Genomic DNA, 22,462 nt, shown 5'->3' on the forward strand with positions numbered 1-22,462 from the left:
GGATGCTACTGCTGCATGTAAGCTCATTCGTCCAACTTTTTGTGACCCCTTGGACTGTAGCCCACTGACTCCTCTGTCCATAGAGTTCTCCAGGCAAGAATACTGGAGTGGGTTGCCATTTCCTCCTCCACAGGAATCTTCCTGACTCAGGATTCGAACTCGTGTCCCCTGAGTCTCCTGCACTGGCCGGCAGATTCTTTACCATGGCACTGCCAGGACCAGCCAGCAATGAGAACAAGTCCCGACCGCAGCAGCACGGAAGCCTGAGGAAAAGAAGCTGAAAGTAAAGGATGGGGTCGAGAGGGCTGAATGCTCTTTAGGCAAGTCAGCAACTTTATTGAGTAAAACAGCTACCTTTATACTAGTACAAGCAGAAAACATAGTTCATAAAAAATGCCATCTGGTGTTTGTCACATCAATACAATTCTTTGTCTTAAGTGATTGCAGAAGCTTACATCTTGTTTTTGGCATTCCAAGATAAACTACTAAGTGAAGGTCACTACTACGTTTTTCTCAAGGAAAAACAAAGGAAACCCGGCAAATGTTTTACAATTTTATCATGGGGTGGTGGGACAGGGAATGGCCTCTTTCAAGGCCTTTCCCAGGGCCTTTTTGGGCCTTGAGCAGGCCGGCTCCCTGCATGGCACCACCTGGGAAGCCCCGTGAAAGAACAATATATGTGCTAAAGTATCTTATTATTGAAAGAGAATCATTCTAATACATAATAGACATGCTAAAGTATATTTGAAATGTTTCTACTTTGCTCTGTTTAGTAAACATGTCCACTGTGAAACTTCTAATACTGGTTCTTGATACCTTCATAATTATTTTCTAATTATCTTCCTACAGGACTCTGAGAAAGGACTGCATCTTATTAAGCATTTTGGTGTATTATTTTATATATTATAGCTGGAAAATAAGTGTTTTTCCAATGACTTGTGACATTTTGCCTTTCAATATTAAAAAGATTCTAAGCATTTTGGGGCTTCCCTCATAGCTCAGTTGGTAAATCATCTGCCTGCAATGCAGGAGACCCAGGTTCAATTCCTGAGTCAGGAATATCCCATGGAGAAGGAAATGGCAACCCACTCCAGTATTCTTGCCTGGAGAATCCCATGGACAGAGGAGGCTGATAGGCTACAGTCCATGGGATCGCAAGAGTCGGACACGACTTAGCAACTAAACCACCACCAAGCATTTAAAAAATCAAGTTTAAATTTTGTAACATACTGGATTAAGTATAATGTATTAAACTTTGCTTAAAAAGTATAGAGATTTATTCTAGTGTGGTGCAACCCAATAGATAAACACTGTGAGCCAATATATAATTGTATATTTTTTAGTAGAGCTTCCCAGATGGCCCTAGTGGTAAAAGAAAAAAACCCATCTGCCAACACAAGAGACCTAAGAGACATAGGTTTAATCCCTGGGGTGGGAAGATCCCCTGGAGAAGGGCACAGCAGCCTGCTCCAATATTCTTGCCTGGAGAATTCCATGGACAAATGGGCTTGGTAGGCTATATAGTCCACTGGGTTGAAAAGAGTTGGACACAACTGAAGTGACTTAGCACATGTGCATTTTCTAGTAATCACATTTAAAAAAGTAAAGACCCAGTTGAAGTTAATTCAAATCATATATTTTATTTTACCCAATGTACATGAAATATCATTTCAACTTGGAATCAGTGTCAAAATTATGAATGAGATATTTAACACTCTTTTTTATATGCGTTCAAAATCTAGGGCAAGACCTCTCAGTTCAGTCTAGTTGAATTTCAAGTGGCAAGTGACTACTATATTGGACAATGCAGTCCTGTGGGCTTAGTTTTAAATGCAGTGGCTAATAGTGATGTGTAACAGGAGCACTGATACAGTATAAAATTAGGGCCTAGAAGTAGGTGTAGATTTCAGTTGGTCTCAAGAAATTAGATATTTTTTTTTTTGGCCTGGCAAGATCAGATTAGATTCTTGTTGCTCTTAATGTGTAATGTGGATGACAAAGGAGAAGGACTATCTGCTGTGCCAATACCAATTGTGCTATGGGTGCAATTGTTAATTCATAGTTTTATTTTTGCTGAAAATATTTTCTCTTATAATTGTGTATTTTTATCATGGTAAAATATATGTAACATATAATTTCCCATTGCAATTGCATTTAGTGGCATTAAATACATGTACATTGTTGTATCACCATCCATCTCCAGAACTACTCATCTTGCAAAACTGAAACTCTATTCCCATTAACAATTACTCCCCATTCTCCCCTCCCCCCAAGCCCTGGTAGACCACCATTCTATTTTCTGTCTCAATAAACTCAACTGTTCTAGGGATGTTTTATGTAAGTGGAGTCATATGATATTTGTTCTTCCATGACTGGCTTATTTCACTTCACACAGTATTCTCATAGTTCATCCATGTTGTAGCATGTGCCAGAATTTTCTTCCTTTTAGGCTAAATGATGTTCCATTTTGTAAATATATTATTTTGTTTATCCATTCATCTGTTGATGGACATTTAGGTTGCTATGGTTGTTGTGAATAATGCTGTTAGGAACTAGAAACATGGGTACACAAATATCTTTTCAACTGTTTGAATAATATATCATAATATATATTTAAATTATTTTGAGTATATACACAGAAGTAAATTGTTGGGTTACATGGTAACTGTTGAATTTTGCATTGTTTTACATTCTTCCTAGAAGGATTCTAACATCTCCACATCTTCCTTAACACTTGTTATTTTCTGTTTTGTTTGTTTGTTTGTTTCGATTTTTGATAGTAGCCATTCTGGTGGGTGTGAGGTGATTTCTCATTGTGGTTTTGATCTTCATTTCCCTGATAATTTGTGATGTTAAGCATCTTTTCATGTGCTTATTGGCCGTTTGTATATTATTTAGAGAATGTTTATTCAAGTTCTTTATCCATTTTTAGTTGCTTTTTCTTTTTGTTATTCAGTTGTATTTCCTCTGTATTCTGGGTATTAGATTCTTACCAGATATATGATATCTGGTACATATATCTGGTATGATATATGATATCTGGTACACCAGATACGTGCTATCGTCCATGGTGTAGGTTCTCTTTTAACTTTCCTGACACTGTCATTTGTTGCACAAAACCCAAAGAGCCAAAACAATCTTGAAAAAGAACAAAGTTCAAGGATTCACACTTACAGATTTCAAAATTTATTATAAAGATGCAGTAGACCAGTTGTGTGGTACTGGCATAGGAATAGACATATAGACCATGGAATAAAATTAAGAGTCCAGAAATAAACCTAATTTACATTTGTAGTTAATTGAATTTTGATAAGGGGTCAAGATCATTCAACAGAGAAAGAATTGTTTCATAACAAATAGTTTCAGGATACTGGATATCCATAGATAAAGAAATGAAGTTGGATTCCATCACACCATATTCAAAAATTAACTCAAAATGGAGCAATGGCCTTAAAATAAAAACTAAAGCTATACAACTCTTAGAAGAAAATGTAGAGGTATGTCTTCATGATGGCAATGGATTCTTAGCTAAAACACCAAAAGCATGAGTAATAAACTAGTTCATGATTGTGTGAAGGAATATTTTTTTACCCACTTGCCAATTTTGTAAACTTTCATTTGACTAAAATAGAAATCTACCTAACCAAGTGCATATACAAAGAGCCATGTTCCAATAAGTGGACAGTGAAGGAAGGACATCAGGCTACACATAGTAGCACTTTAAGCCATCACTCCTGATACTGAGCACTTTCTTCTCCTTGCTGGCAGAGTTTCTGCCCTCCAGTTGTCTTCATCTTTTGGTGTTAATTTCCCTGCAAGGTTATCATACTGCATTGGTCATTCAGGATCAAACTTGGTAACTGATCCTTTGACCAAGACAATGGTACTATCTCTTATTAACATGATGTGCCTTTTTATTTCTCTTACCCACATGGAAAAGCCATAAAGCTGAAGATGCCCCAAACATAGGGCACTGTCAGGCTCTTGTAAATCTGAAAAGTGTAACTAAGTGCATTTTATTTGGCTGTTTGGATTCCTAGCCATCATGTATGTCCCAAATGAAATAGTTTTAGACAGACATCAGTGAATCTTATTTCTGTGCCTAAGCTGTAGGCTAAATTGGCTCTCAGATGGCAGAAAGTGAAGAGGAACTAAAAAGCCTCTTGATGAAAGTGAAGGAGGAGAGTGAAAAAGTTGGCTTAAAGCTCAACATTCAGAAAACTAAGATCATGGCATCTGGTCCCACCACTTCATGGCAAATAGATGGGGAAACAGTGGAAACAGTGGCTGACTTTATTTTGGGGGGGTCCAGAATCACTGCAGATGGTGATTGCAACCATGAAATTAAAAAACACTTACTCCTTGGAAGGAAAGTTATGACCAACCTAGATAGCATATTAAAAAACTGAGACATTACTTTGCCAACAAAGGTCAATTTAGTTAAGGCTGTGGTTTTTCCAGTAGTCATGTATGGATGTGAGAGTTAGATGGTGTAGAAAGCTGAGCGCCGAAGAATGCTTTTGAACTGTGGTATTGGAGAAGACTCTTGAGAGTCCCTTGGTCTGCAAGGAGACCCAACCAGTCCATCCTAAAGGATATCAGTCCTGAATATTCATTGGAAGGACTGATGCTGAAGCTGAAACTCCAATTCTTTGGCCACCTCACATGGAGAGTTAATTCATTGGAAAAGACCCTAATACTGGGAAGGATTGGGGGCAGGAGGAGAAGGGGACGACAGAGGATGAGATGGCTGGATGGCATCACAGACTCGATGGACATGAGTTTGAGTGGACTCTGGGAGTTGGTGATGGACAGGGAGGCCTGGCGTGCTGCCATTCATGGGGTTGCAAAGAGTTGGACACGACCGAGCGACTGAACTGAACTGAACGAAACTCTTAAAGAATAATTTATTCTATCCTTTCCATTCCAAGAAATGTCCCAACTTTTCTCCACTTATTTCATTGTTGCTGTTGTTACAAGTCTTGTGGTGGGTGTCTAAGGAACCCCACCCCCCTGACCCCCACCATGTATATGGGATGGGAGCTCCATACCTGAGTGCAGATGAGTCACCTGGTTTAGTGCCCGCACTAGTGTTGCCAGGGTGGGTGTCTCCACAACACTAAGAAACAAGATTACTCAAAAAGGATTCTACTTCTTTGGATAAAGGTGAGCCGGGGGATGTTTAACTCCTTCTTTATGATCAGGCAGCTATTTCTCACTAACAAATCTTTCATTTTTTATGTTCCACTAAGAAGGTACATGAAATGAATCGTTTATTAAATTAAAATTCTAAAAAGTACACTCTCTTACCTAGAGAATGTATGCTTTATTGAAAATTGTTAATTTCTTATAGATATCCTTTTTTATGTTGTAATATCAATAACAATCCTTCAGTTCAGTTCAGTTGCTGAGTCGTGTCTGACTCTTTGCGACCCCATGAACCACAGCACACCAGGCCTCCCTGTCCATTACCAACTCCCGGAGTCCACCCAAACCCATGTCCATTGAGTCGGTGATGCCATCCAGCCATCTCATCCTCTGTCGTCCCCTTCTCCTCCCACCCTCAATTTTTCCCAGCATCGGGGTCTTTGCCAATGAGTCAGCTCTTTGCATCAGGTGGCCAAAGTATTGGAGTTTCAGCTTCAACATCAGTCCTTCCAATGAACACCCAGGACTTATCTCCTTTAGGATGGACTGGTTGGATCTCCTAGCAGTCCAAGGGACTCCCAAGAGTCTTCAACACCACAGTTCAAAAGCATCAATTCTTCGGCACTCAGCTTTCTTTATAGTCCAACTCTCACATCCATACATGACTACTGGAAAAGCCATAGCCTTGACTAGACAGACCTTTGTTGGCAAAGTAATGTCTCTGCTTTTTAATATGCTGTCTAGGTTGGTCATAACTTTTCTTCCAAGGATCAAGTGTCTTTTAATTTCATGGCTGCAGTCAGCATCTGCAGTGATTTTGGAGCCCCCCAAAATAAAGTCAGCCACTGTTTCCCCATCTATTTCCCATGAAGTGATGAGACCAGCTGCCATGATCTTAGTTTTCTGAATGTTGAGCTTTAAGCCAACTTTTTCACTCTCCTCTTTCACTTTCATCAAGAGGCTCTTTAGTTCTTCACTTTCTGCCATAAGGGTGGTGTTATCTGCATATCTGAGGTTATTGATATTTCTCCCGGCAATCTTGATTCCAGCCTGTGCTTCATCCAGTCCAGCATTTCTCATGATGTACTCTGCATATAAGTTAAATAAGCAGGGTGACAATATACAGCCTTGTCGTATTCCTTTTCCTATTTGGAACCAGTTACTTTTACTTAAATGACCCATTTACTTTTTATTACTAGTAGTTTTAAACATAAGCTCTTAGGTACCAACTTTAAATATGAAATTTGCCTAAGGTTAATAAAGTTTAAAATGGTAATAAAGACATATCTACTCAAGGAGAAAGCATTTTGGAAAACCAAGGTAAAAATTGATCTGAGACAGCCTGTGTAAACTTCAAGAAATGCAAGTGCCCTTGATCTCAGATTATTCATGGGACATTTTTGGCAGGATAGTACACTAAATTGTCTGGCTTTTCCAAAAACTGACAGCTGAATTCTTGTAATCTATGATTTTTCTCTCCATTCAACTATATGTTCTTTTGAAGCAGGCTTAATTCAGGGCATAATGTAGATAAAGATGGTGGTTTTACATGAGATGTTTTTTTTTTTTTTTTAATTTTATTCATGTGAATCTAACATGTCTTCCAAAGGATCCATGAATGGGCACCTCTTGTGACTCAGGAAATCAAAGTCTATTTTCCCTACAGTCCTGGACCTTGTAGGCTGAGGATAAGCCTCTGATGATTCTGCACCCAGTCACAGTGTGGAGGAGGTTTCCCCACATGTCCAGTGATTCTCTAGACACCAGGTGGATGTCCTACCATTTGACTCAGTTCTGACACTATCACCTATAGAGAGCATCAGACTCCACAGGATAACCTACAAGACTGACCTCTGCTTCAGATGCCAATTGCAAGTCTAGGTTGTTACCTGTGCATCTGACTAACTGGTTATAAATTAGAGGTTCTCTGTTTTGGGTTTGTTTAATCTGCTGGAGTGACTCCTAGAACTCAGAAAAATGTTTTACTGACTAGGTTACTGGTTTATGATAAAGGGAACAGCCAGATGAAAGAGCTGTATGGGGAAAGGGCATGAAGGTTTCATTCCCTCTCCGGGTTCACAGTTCTCCCCATGGCTCCATGTGTTAACCTACCTGGAAGCTCTCCTAATGCTGTCCTTTTGAGTTTTTGCAGAGCCCTCATTACAGAGGTATGATTGATTAAATAGTTGGCCATTGGCGATTGATTCAACCTACAGGCTTCCCCCACCCCTTCCCTTCTCCTTCCTAGAGGTGTGAGATGGGGCTTAAATTTCCAGTCCTCTGTTCTTGGTTGTTTAGTTATCCTGGCAACCAAACTCTAGTCTTAGATCCTTTCCAAAAGTCACCTTATTAGCATCAACACAGTTGATGGAAAGGGGCTTTTTATGAATAATAAAACACCCATTACATCTTTATGGTTCTGAAGTGTTTTTAGGAACTAAGGACAAGAGGACAAATACTGTAATAAAAGATGCCCTCAATGCTTTTACCTCTCAGGAAAGAGTTTGGGAAGCTGTGAGCTAAGAACCATGGATAAAGACCAAATATGTGTTTCTTATGACCCCAAAATTTTGAACCTCTAACTTGACTGTCAGTATTTAAAATGTCCCTTTTTAAAGTTTTATTATAAAACACACATGTTTATATTTTATGACACTTTGCAATGGAAAGGATACCCTCTTTTCTTGATTCTTTCCTTCATTTCCTGTTTATGTATAAGCTTTTTAGAAGTATAAGAGACTGTAGAGACAGTTTAGCCTAAACAAGTTCAAGAAAAGCTGAAGGTTGCCTGTAAAGTCATGCCAGATAGCCTTCCTATTCGGGGACTAGGCTGGGGTGAACAGATCTGTGCATCAAGAGAACCCAGTCCAGCTGCCTCTGCAGCCAATATGATTCTTCTGTATATCAGTGGTCAACAAGAGACCAATAGACATTTGGTGAAACCAACCATGTGAAAGAGAAGGATCATAATGAAGAAACGAAACCAGAAGTATCTCAGTTCAGTTCAGTCGCTCACTCAGTCACGACTCCATGAACTGCAGCACACCAGGCCAACCGCCTGGTTGTCCACCACCAACTCCCAGAGTCCACCCAAACCCATGTCCATTGAGTCAGTGATGCCATCCAATCATCTCATCCTCTGTCGTCCCCTTCTCCTCCTGCCTTCAATCTTTCCCAGCATCAGGGTCTTTTCCAATGAGTCAACTCTTCGCATGAGGTGGCCAAAGTATTGGAGTTTCAGCTTCAACATCAGTCCTTCCAATGAACACCCAGGACTGATCTCCTTCAGGATGGACTGGTTGGATCTCCTTGCAGTCCAAGGGACTCTCAAGAGTCTTTTCCAACACCATAGTTTCAAAAGCATCAACTGTTCAGCACTCAGCTTTCTTTATGGAGAAGGCAATGGCAATCTATTCCAGTACTCTTGCCTGGAGAATTCCATGGTCAGGGGAGCCTGGTAGGCTGCAGTCCATGGGGTCGCAAAGAGTCAGACGCAACTGAACGACTTCACTTTCACTTTTCAGTTTCATGCATTGGAGAAGGAAATGGCAACCCACTCCAGTGTTCTTGCCTGGAGAATCCCAGGGACGGTGGAGCCTGGTGGTCTGCTGTCTATGGGGTCACATGGAGTCAGACACAACTGAAGCAACTTAGCAGCAGCAGCTTTTTTTATAGTCCAACTGTCACATCCATACATGACCACTGGAAAAACCATAGCCTTGACTAGATGGACTTTGTTGACAAAGTAATGTCTGCTTTTTAATATGTTGTCTAGGTTGGTCATAACTTTCCTTCCAAGGAGTAAGCATCTTTTAGTTTCATGGCTGCAATCTCAGATAAGAACAATAGTAACAAATCTCAATTAGTATTCTTACTGAAATTCTGCCTGGTATCACCTTTTCTGACAACAAAATGCTTCTCTGAGAAAGAAAAAAATCAGAATACAAGAAGGTTTATCTACAATATAAAGGAAAAGATTTTAGAGAAATCAAGAACAGGTACACTTGGTTCATCATTTAACAGAAGCTTCAGAAAGAGAAAAAAATGCAAGGATTAAGATGATGTAATTTTAAAAAGCAAATGAAAAATTTCCCAAATTGCAGAAAGGGTTAAGTTTTTAACCAGCTACATGCGGCACACCAGCCCCCCCGCACCGCCCCCCCCCACCCCAGGAAAAAGTCACCACAGTTACAAAGCAGTTCTAGATATATCCTGAAATGTCATAACTCCCAGAATAAAGAGAATACCCTAACTCTGCCAAGAGAAGGGGAAAACACCTTTCCTACAAAGGAAAGAGTATTATACTGGCTTTGAATTTTGTGCCAGCAACCCTGGATGATAAAGTTAAATGATTTTTAATGTCTGAAAAGAAAAAAGAATTTGAACTTAATCAATCAAGTGAAAGGGTGTGAGTTCAGAAATTTTAATGTCATCTAAAAGAAATTATCAGTAATGTTTATACCAAAGTATAAAATAAATCCTAAGATGATAAGTTGAAATACAAAATTATATTATTAATACTTAGGCAAGAAACAAACAGGAAGCTGGGAAAGTAAGACCCCAGTGTTTCTGACACAGAAAATTATGCAATCAGCAGTTTGGTGAAAATGACCTTTCTCTCAGTGGGTCCAGTTGTGTCTACTTCCTCAGTAAAAAATCTTTACAACGTCCTTTTAATGCTGTTTATTAATAGCATTTAGAAACAACCTAAAGAAGAACCACAGAAGACAATATACATTTTGGAACAAATTGTAAATATTATAACTGGAAAATTTAAATACTGATATGTGCTTTAAAAATAGAGCATAAGTGATACAATTAGGCAATGGAGGAAGATAATAGTGCTAATTTTACACACAGAGAGAGAGAGAGAGAGAGATGGTCCGAAATCAGTAATTCAGGACATTAAGATCTATTATTGAAGCAATGAATGCATTATTTAAAATTTAAAAGTGAACACCAGGAAACAATTGAGCTTCCATTCTTAGAGACCAGAGCTGCTGAAGGAAGGGGTCTAGGAGTAGATAAAAGAGTATTTTATAATCTTTTTATTTTTCTTTAACCAAGTACATGCATTATATCATTTTTCATTTGTTTGTTTTTAAAGTTTTTAAGCTGAGATAACGGGAGCAGTTGGGATTTGCCTGGTCAGGTTTAATCGGGGCTTCCTCGGCCGTCACCTGCCCTTCCTTCTCTCCTTGAAGAATAACTGGCTGTGTGTGCATCCTGAATCCCAGTGGCTCCTGTTTTCTTTCAGATTTGTCCCATCGGATACCCAGCAGCAGACCCATATAGATATTCTTCCGCACTTGTCTAACCCTTACCTTAGCCTTTGCCAATTACCCCTCTCCTTTCCTTAATCCCTGAATTTCCTTAAATAGAATCTGTACTTCTTTTCTTTCCAACCACCTCATTAATTCCCATCACTCTCATGCCCACTGCAGAGTGACTTTCACTCCCCTATGCCTCTTAACTGAAACTTTGCTGGTCTTCATTTCCTTCTGTGTGGCTGAACCACACTGAGTCCTTGTTGTCAGCTCCATCTTAGTTCTCAGTCCTACCCCTTTCCTTCTCTGTATAACTGAGAGTGAAAGTGTGAGCTGCTCAGTCGTGTCCGACTCTGTGACCCCATGGGCTGTAGCCTACCAGGCTCCTCTGTCCATGGGATTCTCCAGGCAGGAGTACTGCAGTGGGTAGCCATTCCCTTCTCCAGGTGATCTTCCTGACCCTTCTGCCTAACTCACAAGGAATACTTACAAGTTGAATATGTTTCCTATCAACTTTTACCCTAGCCTTCACCTGACATGAAAAGTGGAATGAATGCCTTTGCTGGCACAGATGGTCATGAGACACCCACCCCACCACAGACACACCAACCAGCCTCCAGGAAGAAAAACCATTGGTTCCCAATGCATGCAAACATGCTTCTTACTTGGTCGTCAGATTCTATGTTTCACATTGGCCCCTTTAAACTCCCCCGTAGCCCTTTCAACAGGGTGGAGTGCAGCTATGAATGCTTCTGGATTGCTGTCTTCCTCATCCACCCCATATGTAAGTTACCTTCAATAAACTTTATAATTGTACTTTATGGAGTTGCCTGCTTCATTTCTTAATCTCAAAGTTCCTTCTCAGTTTGAGGAATATTATTCAATATCCACATCTTTTGGCTTTTTGGCCTTGAGGCATATAGGATCTTAACTTCCTGACCAGGGATCAAACCTGCACCCCCTGCATTGGAAGGCAAAGTCATAACCACTGAACCACCAAGGAACTCCCACTGTGTTAAACTTAAAATAATGAAATCACTCAGAATAATCTATCTTTGTAACCACTGCCCAATGAAAATATGCAACATCTCTATTGCTCAGCAGGCTGCTTAGCAGATCTCAACTGTCAGATTCAACCATGTTGTTGCATGTATTATTCTTTGTTCTTTTCATAGCTTTTTCTTATTGTATGGATAAATTAATTCAGTATATTGCTTTCTATAGTATGAACATTTCATTCTTTGCTTATCATTTCTACTGTGAAGATGTGTGTTGTTTCCATCATCTGGCTGTTACAAATAAAGCTGAGCCTATTAACTTTAGGATATTCACTGAATCAGTTTCAGAATCAGTAGACAGCATCATCATATACAGTAGAGTGTTATCCTATGCAGTCTTTTTTAAAATTATAGCATTATTGGGATATAATTCATCCAACTGAAGTATGCAACTTAGTAGTTTTTAGTACATTCACAGGGTTGTCCAGTCATTGCTACAGTCAGTTTTAGAACATTTCATCACTCAAAAGGAAACTCTGTCCAGTCACTTCCCAGTTTTCCCCAACATCCACCTCACTCCATCCGTAGGCAATTACAAATATCCTTTCTGTGTCTATAGATCTGCAATTCTGCATATTTCATATAAGTAGACAATATGTGTGGTCTTTTGTTGTTGGCTTCTTTCATTTAGCATCATGTTTTCAAGGTTCATCCTTGCTAGAGCACCTATCAATACTTCATATCATTTTATTGCTAAATAATACTTCATTGTATGGATATACCATATTTTTACTTATGCTTTCATTAGATGGTGAACATCTGGATTTTTTCCTGCTTTTTGACTACTACAAGTAATGTTGCTAAGAACATTCACATACAATTATTTTTGTGGCTGTGTTTTCATTTCTCATGGGTGTAGGATTAGGGAAATCACTGGGTCTTATGATAATTCTGTTTACTTTTTTAAGGAAGTGATGGATTGCTTTCCAAAGCAGCTATACTACTTTACATTCAGATCAGCAAAGCACAGTGGTTCCAGTTTCCCTACATCATTGTCAACATTTGCTATTTTCTGTGGCTTTTTTTAAAAATTTTGAATTTTGTTAAAGTCTTCCAAGTGTCTGTGAAGTGCTCTACCTTGTGGTTTTGATTTGCATTTCCCATCACGTTATGGCAAATAGAAGGGGGAAATGTGGAAGCAGTGACAGATTTTATTTTCTTGGGCTCCAAAATCACTGTGGATTTGACTGAAGACATGAAATTAAAAGACACTTAGTCCTTGGAAGGTAAGCTATGGCAAACCTAGATAGTGTATTAAAAAGCAGAGACAATCACTTTACCATCAAAGGTCCATATAGTCAAAGCTATGGTTTTTCCAGTAGTCATGTACAGATGTGAGGGTTGGATCGTAAAGAAGGCTGAGTGCTGAAGAACTGATGCTTTCGAACTGTGGTTCTGGAGAAGATTTTTGAGAGTCCTTTGGACAGCAAGGAGATCAAATCAGTCATTCCTAAAGGAAATCAACTCTGAATATTCATTGGAAGGACTGATGCTGAAGCTTCAATACTTTAAGCCACCTGATGCAAAGAGTCAGAGCCAACTCATTGGAAAAGACCCTGATACTGGGAAAAATTGAAGGCAGGGGAAGAGAAGAGGATGAGAGAGGGTGAGATGTTTAGGTAGCATCACTGACTCAGTGGACATGCATTTGAGCAAACTCAGGGAGATAGTGAAGGACAAGGAATCCTAGCATGCTGCAGTCCATGGGGTCACAAAGAGTCAGACATGACTTGCAACTGAACAACAACAGTGACTAGTAATAGTAATGTTGAGTGTCTTTTCTTGTGTTCATTGTCCACTAGAATAGCTTCTTTAGAGAAATGTTGGTTCAAATGCTTTGTCCATTTTAATTTTCTGTGAGTTTGTTGTTGTTATTGAATGCCAGGTATTTATTATATATTCTGGAATTAATCACTTGTCAGATATATGATTTGTAGAAATTTTCTCCCTCTTTTCTGGGTCGCGTTATACTTTCTTAATAGTGTTCTTTAAATACAGACTTTTTGATTTTGATGAAATCAAATTTACCTATTTTTTAAAAAAATCTTGTTCATGTTTTTGGGATCACCACTAAGAAATCAATGCCAAATCAAAGATCATAAACTTATGCCTGTATTTTCTTTTAGGATATTTTTAGTTTTGGGGCTTACCTTTAGGTCTTTGATCCATTTTGAGTTAATTTTTATATACGTTATAAGGGAGGCTTCTTTCTTTTGCATATGAATATCAGTTGTTCTAGCACCATTTGTTGAAAAGATATTCTTTCTTGAATTTTCTTGATAGCCTTGTCAAAAATAATTTGACTGTAAAAGTCAGAATTTATTTCTTGACTGAAGTTTTTCATTTATCTATTTGCTATCCTCTGCAATATCACACTGTCTTGATTATTGTAGCTTTGTAATAAGTTTGAAATCAAACAGTGTGTCCTCCAACTTTTTCTTTTTTTTCTTCAGTTACCATTGTTTCAGTATTCTGGGTCTCTTGAATTTTCCTGTGGATACTGGGATCAGCTTGTCAACTTATGTAGTCAGTTGGAATTTTCTGAAGGATTGCACTGAATTTGTAGAATGATTCAAGGGACTATTGTTGTTTTAACAACATTAAGTCCTCTGATACATAAACATGTGCATCTTTCCAATAATGTAGGTCTTCAGTTTCTTTCAACAGTATTTTATAATTTTCAAAGGTGTACATTTTTACTTCTTTGTTACAAGTATTCCCAAATATCTTATTCTTATTGAAGATATTGTAAATGGAATTGGTTTCTTAACTTTAGATTGTTCATTTCAAGTATGTAGAAACAGTAGATTTTTAAACAAGTGTTGTATTCTAAAAACTTGTTGATCTAATTTATTAGTTCTAATAGTTTTAAGCAGATTCCCTAGGATTTTCTATCTATTAATACAAAGAATACACAGAAGAACTGTACAAAAAAGATCTTCACAACGCATATAATCACAATGGTGTGATCACTCACCTAGAGCCAGACATCCTGGAATTTGAAGTCAAGTGGGCCTTAGAAAGCATCACTACGAACAAAGCTAGTGGATGTGATGGAATTCCAGTTGAGCTATTTCAAATCCTGAAGGATGATGCTGTGAAAGTGCTGCACTCAATATGCCAGCAAATTTGGAAAACTCAGCAGTGGCTACAGGACTGGAAAAGGTCCGTTTTCATTCCAATCCCTAAGAAAGGCAATGCCAAAGAATGCTCAAACTACTGCACAATTGCACTCATCTCACACCCTAGTAAAGTAATGCTCAAAATTCTCCAATCCAGGCTTCAGTATTATATGAACCGAGAACTTCCAGATGTTCAAGCTGGTTTTAGAAAAGGCAGAGGAACCAGAGATCAAATTGCCAACATCCGCTGGATCATTGAAAAAGCAAGAGAGTTCCAGAAAAACATCTATTTCTACTTTATTGACTATGTCAAAGCCTTTGACTGTGTGGATCACAATAAACTGTGGAAAATTCTGAAAGAGATGGGCATACCAGACCACCTGACCTGCCTCTTGAGAAACCTGTATGCAGGTCAGGAAGCAACAGGTAGAACTGGACATGGAACAACAGACTGGTTCCAAATAGGAAAAGGAGTACATCAAGGCTGTATATTGTCACCCTGCTTATTTAACTTATATGCAGAGTACATCATGAGAAATGCTGGGCTGGAGGAAGCCCAAGCTGGGATCAAGATTGCTGGGAGAAATATTAATGACCTCAGATATGCAGATGACACCACCCTTATGGCAGAAAGTGAAGAGGAACTAAAAAGCCTCTTGATGAAAGTGAAAGAGGAGAGTGAAAAAGTTGGCTTAAAGCTTAACATTCAGAAAACTAAGATCATGGCATCTGGTCCCATCACCTCATGGGAAATAGATGGGGAAACAGTGACAGACTTTATTTTTTTGGGCTCCAAAATCATGAGATGAGATGTCACTGTCCTGGGCATTGACCTGATCTGTCTGCCAGTAGACATTTGCTGCACACACCCATTTTCTTCCATGGCTAATTATATCTAATTTTTACTGGTCTCTGAAAATGATTTTGAGGAATGCCTTTTATTATTGTCCCTCAGTTACTCCAAAAAAAGCAAAAGTGAAAGTGAAGAGTGAATGTCAGCAAATGTTGCCTAGAGAAAATGGGTTCCATGTTTCACATTACCGTATTACTTGTCTACTTTGCTTTAAAAATGTTGGATATTGCTTGATTCTCTATTTTTTGGATGTTATTTTTTGGATGTTTTTGTATCCTTTCTTACAAAAAAAGGGGTAGTATGAAAGATATTTAATAATCTATATGTCAGGAAAGAGGTGGTATTTGTATTGAAGGGAAACCCCATTCTACTCCATTTTAATGACCATTAATAGTGGTTTATACTATTATCTTAGTAATACTTATCATTCTTAAAAAATAAAGCATCCACAATCATTTTAATTGTGATTAATGAAAGGACCCCCTCCTAGCTTCTTAGTTAACTGTCAATACTTGGTGCTTAATGAGAGTTCACACTCAGGCCCCCTGTGACTCCAGCAGCCTGTGGGACAGAGACACATCAGTTTGCATCCCCGTCTCACTTCACTTAGAAAAGACCCTGATGCTGGGAAAGATTGAGGGAAGGAAGAGAAGGGGGTGATAAAGGATGAGATGGTTAGATGACATCACTGACTCAATGGACATGAGTTTGAGCAAGCTCTGGGAGGTGAAGGACAAGGAAGCCTGGCGTGCTGTAGTCCATGGGGTCACAAAGAGTTGGACACAACTGAGCAACAGCTCACCTCACTGGCTGTGTGAAATCAGGGACATTACATTCCCCTGTTCCTTTTGTGTTTTCAGGTTCTTCATTTTGCAAGGGATAATGACACCAGTTCTGCAGGGTGGTGAGGATTTCATGAGTTAATATAAACTCATTGTCTAAATTGTCTTAATATTAGTTGCATTCTGCTCCCCTTTAGCTCCCTCTCTGTACTTATAAAAATTATGTATTATACCGGTATATTGAGTGTTCATATAGAACTTTAGGTTAAACAGTAAAGATCTGCTGTGATTGTGTGTGTGTGTTGAGGATTGGCTAATTTCCGAGTCCGCATTACCTTTCCTGGATTCTTCCTCCCTTGGACTGACTTTGCATCTTTTCCCTGGGTGCTGGGTGATGTGACAGCAAAGCTGCTCAGAACCATGGTCCAATAAGGAGGAACAGACTGACTCCACTTAGCCACTCAGTAGATCAACAGCCCTGTTGAAAACTGAGGGTTAACTATAATTGGATTTAGAATTAGAGAATTTTAAAATGAAATTTGAATTATGTAGAAAAAGTGAAAGCAAATAATACCACTTATTTTTTTTTTCCTTTAAGCTATCCACAGAGGGTAAAGCAGTCTTTTCCTAGGTTTTCTTTTACTAATTCTCTCAAACATCTGGTTCCTTTGGTAGGTGCTTCCTAGTTAATCGTCGGAGCCTGCAAGCAACATGCCGGAGCAGAGCAATGATTACCGGGTGGCCGTGTTCGGCGCAGGTGGTGTTGGCAAGAGCTCTCTCGTCTTGAGGTTTGTGAAAGGCACGTTTCGGGAGAGCTACATCCCCACCGTGGAAGACACGTACCGGCAGGTCATCAGCTGTGACAAGAGCATCTGCACCCTGCAGATCACGGACACCACGGGCAGCCACCAGTTCCCGGCCATGCAGCGGCTATCCATCTCCAAAGGGCACGCATTCATCCTGGTCTACTCCATCACCAGCCGGCAGTCTCTGGAGGAGCTCAAGCCCATCTATGAACAGATCTGCGAGATCAAAGGGGACGTGGAGAGCATCCCCATCATGCTGGTGGGGAACAAGTGTGACGAGAGCCCGAGCCGCGAAGTGGAGAGCAGCGAGGCCGAGGTGCTGGCCCGCAAGTGGAAGTGCGCCTTCATGGAGACCTCGGCCAAGCTCAACCTCAATGTGAAGGAGCTCTTCCAGGAGCTGCTCAACCTGGAGAAGCGCAGGACCGTGAGCCTCCAAATCGACGGGAAAAAGAGCAAGCAGCAGAAAAGGAAAGAGAAGCTCAAGGGCAAGTGCGTGGTGATGTGAACCGCCCTCCCGTGGGAGCAACGGTTGTGTTTCCCCTCTCCGCCCCTCCCCGTCCCACGTGACACCCGCCGTCGTCAGGGTAGCATGTCAGACGCCCACGTGTTAAATAGTGCATTTTGATTGAGACGTGCCCAACTGTCCTCAGAGGGCATTCCACACCACCACCGATAAGCACCCCCTCTCCAGAATCAGGGAATCTGACAGATGCTTGGAAAACCAACACGCTCGGCATCGCAGGGAACCCAAGGGACATCAGCCGTTTCTGGAGGCATCCTTGGCCCTCAGGAGGCAGGAAGGCTCGTGTCTGCGGAAGGAGAGTGTGCTGTGCTGACAGCAGGAGGTACCATCTGGATACACATGAGAGCACATTAACCCAGAGCTGCAGGCACCACCCCCCAGACCAGGCGTCCCCTCTGCTCCGAAGCCTGTGACATCCCTGGGGGATGGGAGGGGCAGGAGGAGGCGAGAAGACCAGGCCAAAGTTGTTCCCTTCTATGGTTCTTTAACTGAATTCAAAATAATACAGCTGACCTGTGAGCCTTGCCACTCTGAGGGGATGTCCTCACTAACCTAGTTATTAGCAGGTATCATTTTAACCTTTTAGAGTATTTCTTTTCACATACAATGGTGAATTCACTAAGAATGTGCCACTGTCAGAAATTCTTCAATTTCCATTTGAAACGTTTGTGTGAGGATATTGTGACAACTGAAACATCACAATAATACTTTTGTGTGTGATATTTTGAGAGTTTTAGAAATGTGAAGTTTCCTTCCTTTGACCCATGAGGGGTATAACTCTTCCAGCCCTTAGATTTTAAATAAAACCAATCAAAGTAGCTATTTTTTAGACATTTTTTGTCCTCCAACATGATCTTTTTTTCAATAACTTGCTCTATCTCCAACTGAGTAACAAACAATAAAGGCCCTCTGAAGACCAGAAGCACATTCATTTTCTAACAGACAGGGACACGTTTGTGCCATACTTTGCACCTTATTGAAATACTTTGAGACAGAAGTTGTTCACCGTGTTTTTGATGATTATCTCTAACAAGTATATTCCTGGAAAATGAGTTCAAGTAATCGATTATGGTGCATGTTCCTTTAGAAATTGTCTTCTAAGAGCTGGCCAATGCTGGGTTCACTCGAAACAATCTCATGTGCATCCTTACACCACTGCTGGTTGCTGCATGCTGGCTGGAGACAGGTCGGGCAGGCCTCTGTCACGGGCAGGGCACAGCCTACTCAGCTAATTCTTCTGCTGGCATCTTCAAGCATTCTTCAAGGCTGCTTTGGAGCTGCTTCCTGGAAATTCCCACTGACAGAGCCTGTAAGTGTTCCTCTTGGTTCCAGTCTGCATCCCACTCTGGCTTCCTCTGCAATGTTCCCTTGCAGAATACCTTCCTGTCACCTGCCTGGCAGGCAGAGTGAGCGCTGCCCTCAGGCTTGTGCAGGGATGCTTCCAGTCTGCTGGGCAGCAGTGTTAGCTGGTACTGAGTGGTCAAATTCAGGACCTTTATGGATGCCACTCTCTCCTGCACTTTCTGTTTTTCCTGCCCCTCCTGCTGTGGCCACTTCTGGGCAGCTCTGTGCTCTCAACAGATCCTAAATTCCCCCTTTTGGTTTAATTTTTTTGCCTTCCTCTCATCCCCTCTGCTCTGCTAATAACTCATCTTTGTGATGTATTTAGTTTATAGGAGGCACTTTGCAAGCCATTGGCTCCATGGTCTGCCCACCACTCTGGCCTCCTAGAATACAACTTGGGCAGGGAGGGTAGAGATGGCTGGCCTGGCTGCCAGTGGGGATCAGGGAAACCCAGAACTCCTGGTCCAGAACCGAGTCCCTCTCCAAGTCCTAACAGCCATACCTTCTGCTGGGCTCCTGTTCCACATGACTGTTTCACAACCTTCACAGTGAGATCTCATTGTTGAATTTTCTAGAACATTTGCTTTTCAACTTGTCCGGCCCCCCCCCCCTTTTTTTTTCTATTTCCATTCTCAGAGAGATGCCATCCATTTGTAATTTAGATTTGGGTTAAGTGGGAAAAAAAAAAATGGGACTTCATGGCCAGAATGAACTATAGAGATCTTAGGTGGGTTCAGCTAATGGTCAAATGTGATGTCTGCCATGAGCTGTCCTGTCTACAAGGCTCCCAGTTTGCAGGCTCCCCATGACTGCCACATTGCTCCTGATCCAAGTTAGAAATTCATTTAGCCCTCTCAAGGCAATGTCTACATTTTTAAGTGTTTACAACTTTATCAATGTGAGAAGCTTGTAATTATTGAAAATCTGATGTCATTCAGGACACATTTTGTTCCTTTGTATTTTGCCTGTGAGTTTACTGGAAGGCTATTGATGCCTCAATCATGGGTCTTTGTTCTGAGATCATTTTTTATGAACTGCACTGAGGGTACAGATGATTATCTCAAAATAATCTTTTCAAAGCTCTCCAATTGACACTCAGGGCTCAAGGAGTTAGTTCCACTGAATCAGATGTTTTTAGCATTTATGTGGCCCCATCCTCGAATAAGTAGTTGTGATATTTGAGGACACATCCTACATTGTGTATGGACACAAAAGATTTTGACCTTGCCTCAGTAAGTTACAAAACTCAAAGTATTGCTTAGAAGATGGCTCTCTGGGCATAAGCTTGGGGCTCCATGGGTCCCATTCTGTCCCTGACAATCCCTCTTCCATCTGGTGACAAGCCATGGGCGTGCCCTAGGCATGCATGCAATACAGCAAGACCAACTCAAGAGCAATATTGAATTGTTCATTAGATCTAAAATTATATATATATATATAAATATATATATAATTTCTCTTCCTGCATTTTTAAGTATAAATTAGTACATTGTATATATCTGTAAGCTAGTATATTTGTTTCACCATTTGTAATATTTAAGAAATACTCTTTATAGAACAAAAGTATTAAATATTCAAAAAATGCTCTGTGATACTTAATTTTTTTTCAAAATTTGTAATGTGTTGCTCCTACATAAGATCTCTGGAAATATCTATAACTAATGGGACACATGTAAACCCTCGAGGATCCATCCTGAAATTCAGTGTCCCACAAAGATAGGGTGTAGACAGAGCATTTACAGAGCATGACTTTTATACGTGTGGGATGGCAATGTGTATATTTATATTTAAGGTGTATTTACTGTTACAATTCCATTATCTATTTTATCTACAGTTATAAAAATCACTCTTGCATATGAGTTTCTAGTTGCCAGTGATGTTCTGAAAACAATAAGCATATTAAAATAAAGCTTTGGTTCTGACACACAGCTAGAAGGTGGTGATATTTCTTTCTCTTCATGACATTGTGCGTCTGTGATGATCTTGACCTAGTTCTTCTACAGTTGCTTTCTTGCACCTGATGACCACATGGGAGACTGTCAGGCCTTGCAGGTCTGGGCTTGGCAGCAGAAGCTGCCCCGCGGGGTGCTGAGAAAGTTTCGCCACTAGTTCCAGTCACTGGACTGATCTGATCCTCTGGGCTGAGTGAGGCGAGAGGAAAGAAGTGGAGGCAGGACCCTTCTTGGCTTCAGATAGGAGTAGTGAAGTGAAGAAAAGCTCCTCTTTAATTTTGTTTCCCCCAAACCCTTGCCTCCTCATAAAGGCCAGGCTATTAAGTGGGGTTGATATAAAAAGCCCAGTGCAGTTCCTGGGCACAGTTTCTGTCTGACATCCTTGGTCCTTACCCTTTCTTTGCAATACTGACTATAAAATAAACCTTACTTTTGATTTTGAAAGCCAATAACTGTCAACACAACAGAACCATCATTTAGCCAATGAATAGCTAGATGACTGGGGGCAGGCTCTTAACCACCCTGTGCTTCTGCAAACTGGGAATCATTAACATCCACAGCATGAGTGGCCCTGAGAATTACATTAACGATAAGCACAAAGCACTTGGAGCTGTCTTGTCACACACTGAGCTTTCAAGGGAAATAAAATCCCCCCGGACGATGTATGACTCTGTTTGGAAGGTCTGTAGCATTGTGAAAATTAATCTATGCAGATACAACAATCAACCAGAACCTTTCAGTTTTTTTTTTTAAGCCTCTGTAACAGCATTCTCCAGTCTGACTCTCAGAGTACTGCCATCCCCTTCCCCTCTCAAGGTCATTAATACTACATTATTCAGGGATTTTTCCATTTACAGAAATAATTACAACTGGCAGGCCCCATTAGGCCCCATTAAAGGGCATCCCATTGAGTGCGTATCAAGCTTTAATGTGCAAATAAAGCACTTGATTGTGCTTCTGCAGAGTCTGAGTCAGCAGGCTGGGGTGGGGGCCTAAGAATCTGCATTTCTTTCTTTCTTTTTTTTTTTTTTTTTAGAATCTGCATTTCTAACAGGCTCTCAGGTGATATGGCTGCTTCTGGTCACCGAGTAGCAAGGCTGTAACCTACTTACACTCCAGTTTTGCTGCACACTGGAATTGTGTGGAGTCTTGAAACTTACTGTTGGAGAAGAAAAATTTTCCTCTACACTTCTAGGTTCTTCTGGCTGGCCTACTAATTACACGGACATGAGGATAACAGAAAAACAAAATTTAATTATGGGATTCCCTAGTGGCTCAGATGATAAAGAGTCTACCTGCAATGCAGGAGACCTGGGGTTTGATCAAAAAGGTAAAAAAGTAAGTGGTGGCCCAATTCCTGGAAAGCCTCATCCCTTCTTCCAAATTGCTAGATTATTCCTCCCATTTGTTAGCATATATCATTATCCAGCCCATAAGAAGCTAACCATACCCCATACCCCATACCCGATACTCATACCCCCATACCCCAGGGCCACTGTCACTTGAGATGGCCCACATCCACATTCTGTCTATGGAATGTGTTTATCTGTCTAAATTCGCTTCCGCTTTACTATGGCTTGCTCTGGATTTCTTTCCTCATTTGGCAG

The 22,462-nt window shown here is 40.5% G+C and overlaps 1 protein-coding gene across 1 annotated transcript in view; it reads left to right on the forward strand.

The window, feature by feature from the left end:
- The window catches only part of DIRAS2 (DIRAS family GTPase 2), a 35,079-nt gene extending 14,248 nt beyond the window's left edge, over positions 1–20,831 (forward strand). Inside the window, exon 2 of the mRNA XM_043453794.1 lies at positions 16,906–20,831. Within this exon, the coding sequence (XP_043309729.1) occupies positions 16,942–17,541 (600 nt within the window). The 5' untranslated portion in view covers positions 16,906–16,941 and the 3' untranslated portion in view covers positions 17,542–20,831. The remainder of the gene's footprint in view (positions 1–16,905) is intronic.
- Positions 20,832–22,462: the final 1,631 nt, after the last annotated feature.

This window comes from Cervus canadensis, chromosome 30, assembly GCF_019320065.1.
Source record: "Cervus canadensis isolate Bull #8, Minnesota chromosome 30, ASM1932006v1, whole genome shotgun sequence".
Taxonomy (NCBI): Eukaryota; Metazoa; Chordata; class Mammalia; order Artiodactyla; family Cervidae; genus Cervus; species Cervus canadensis.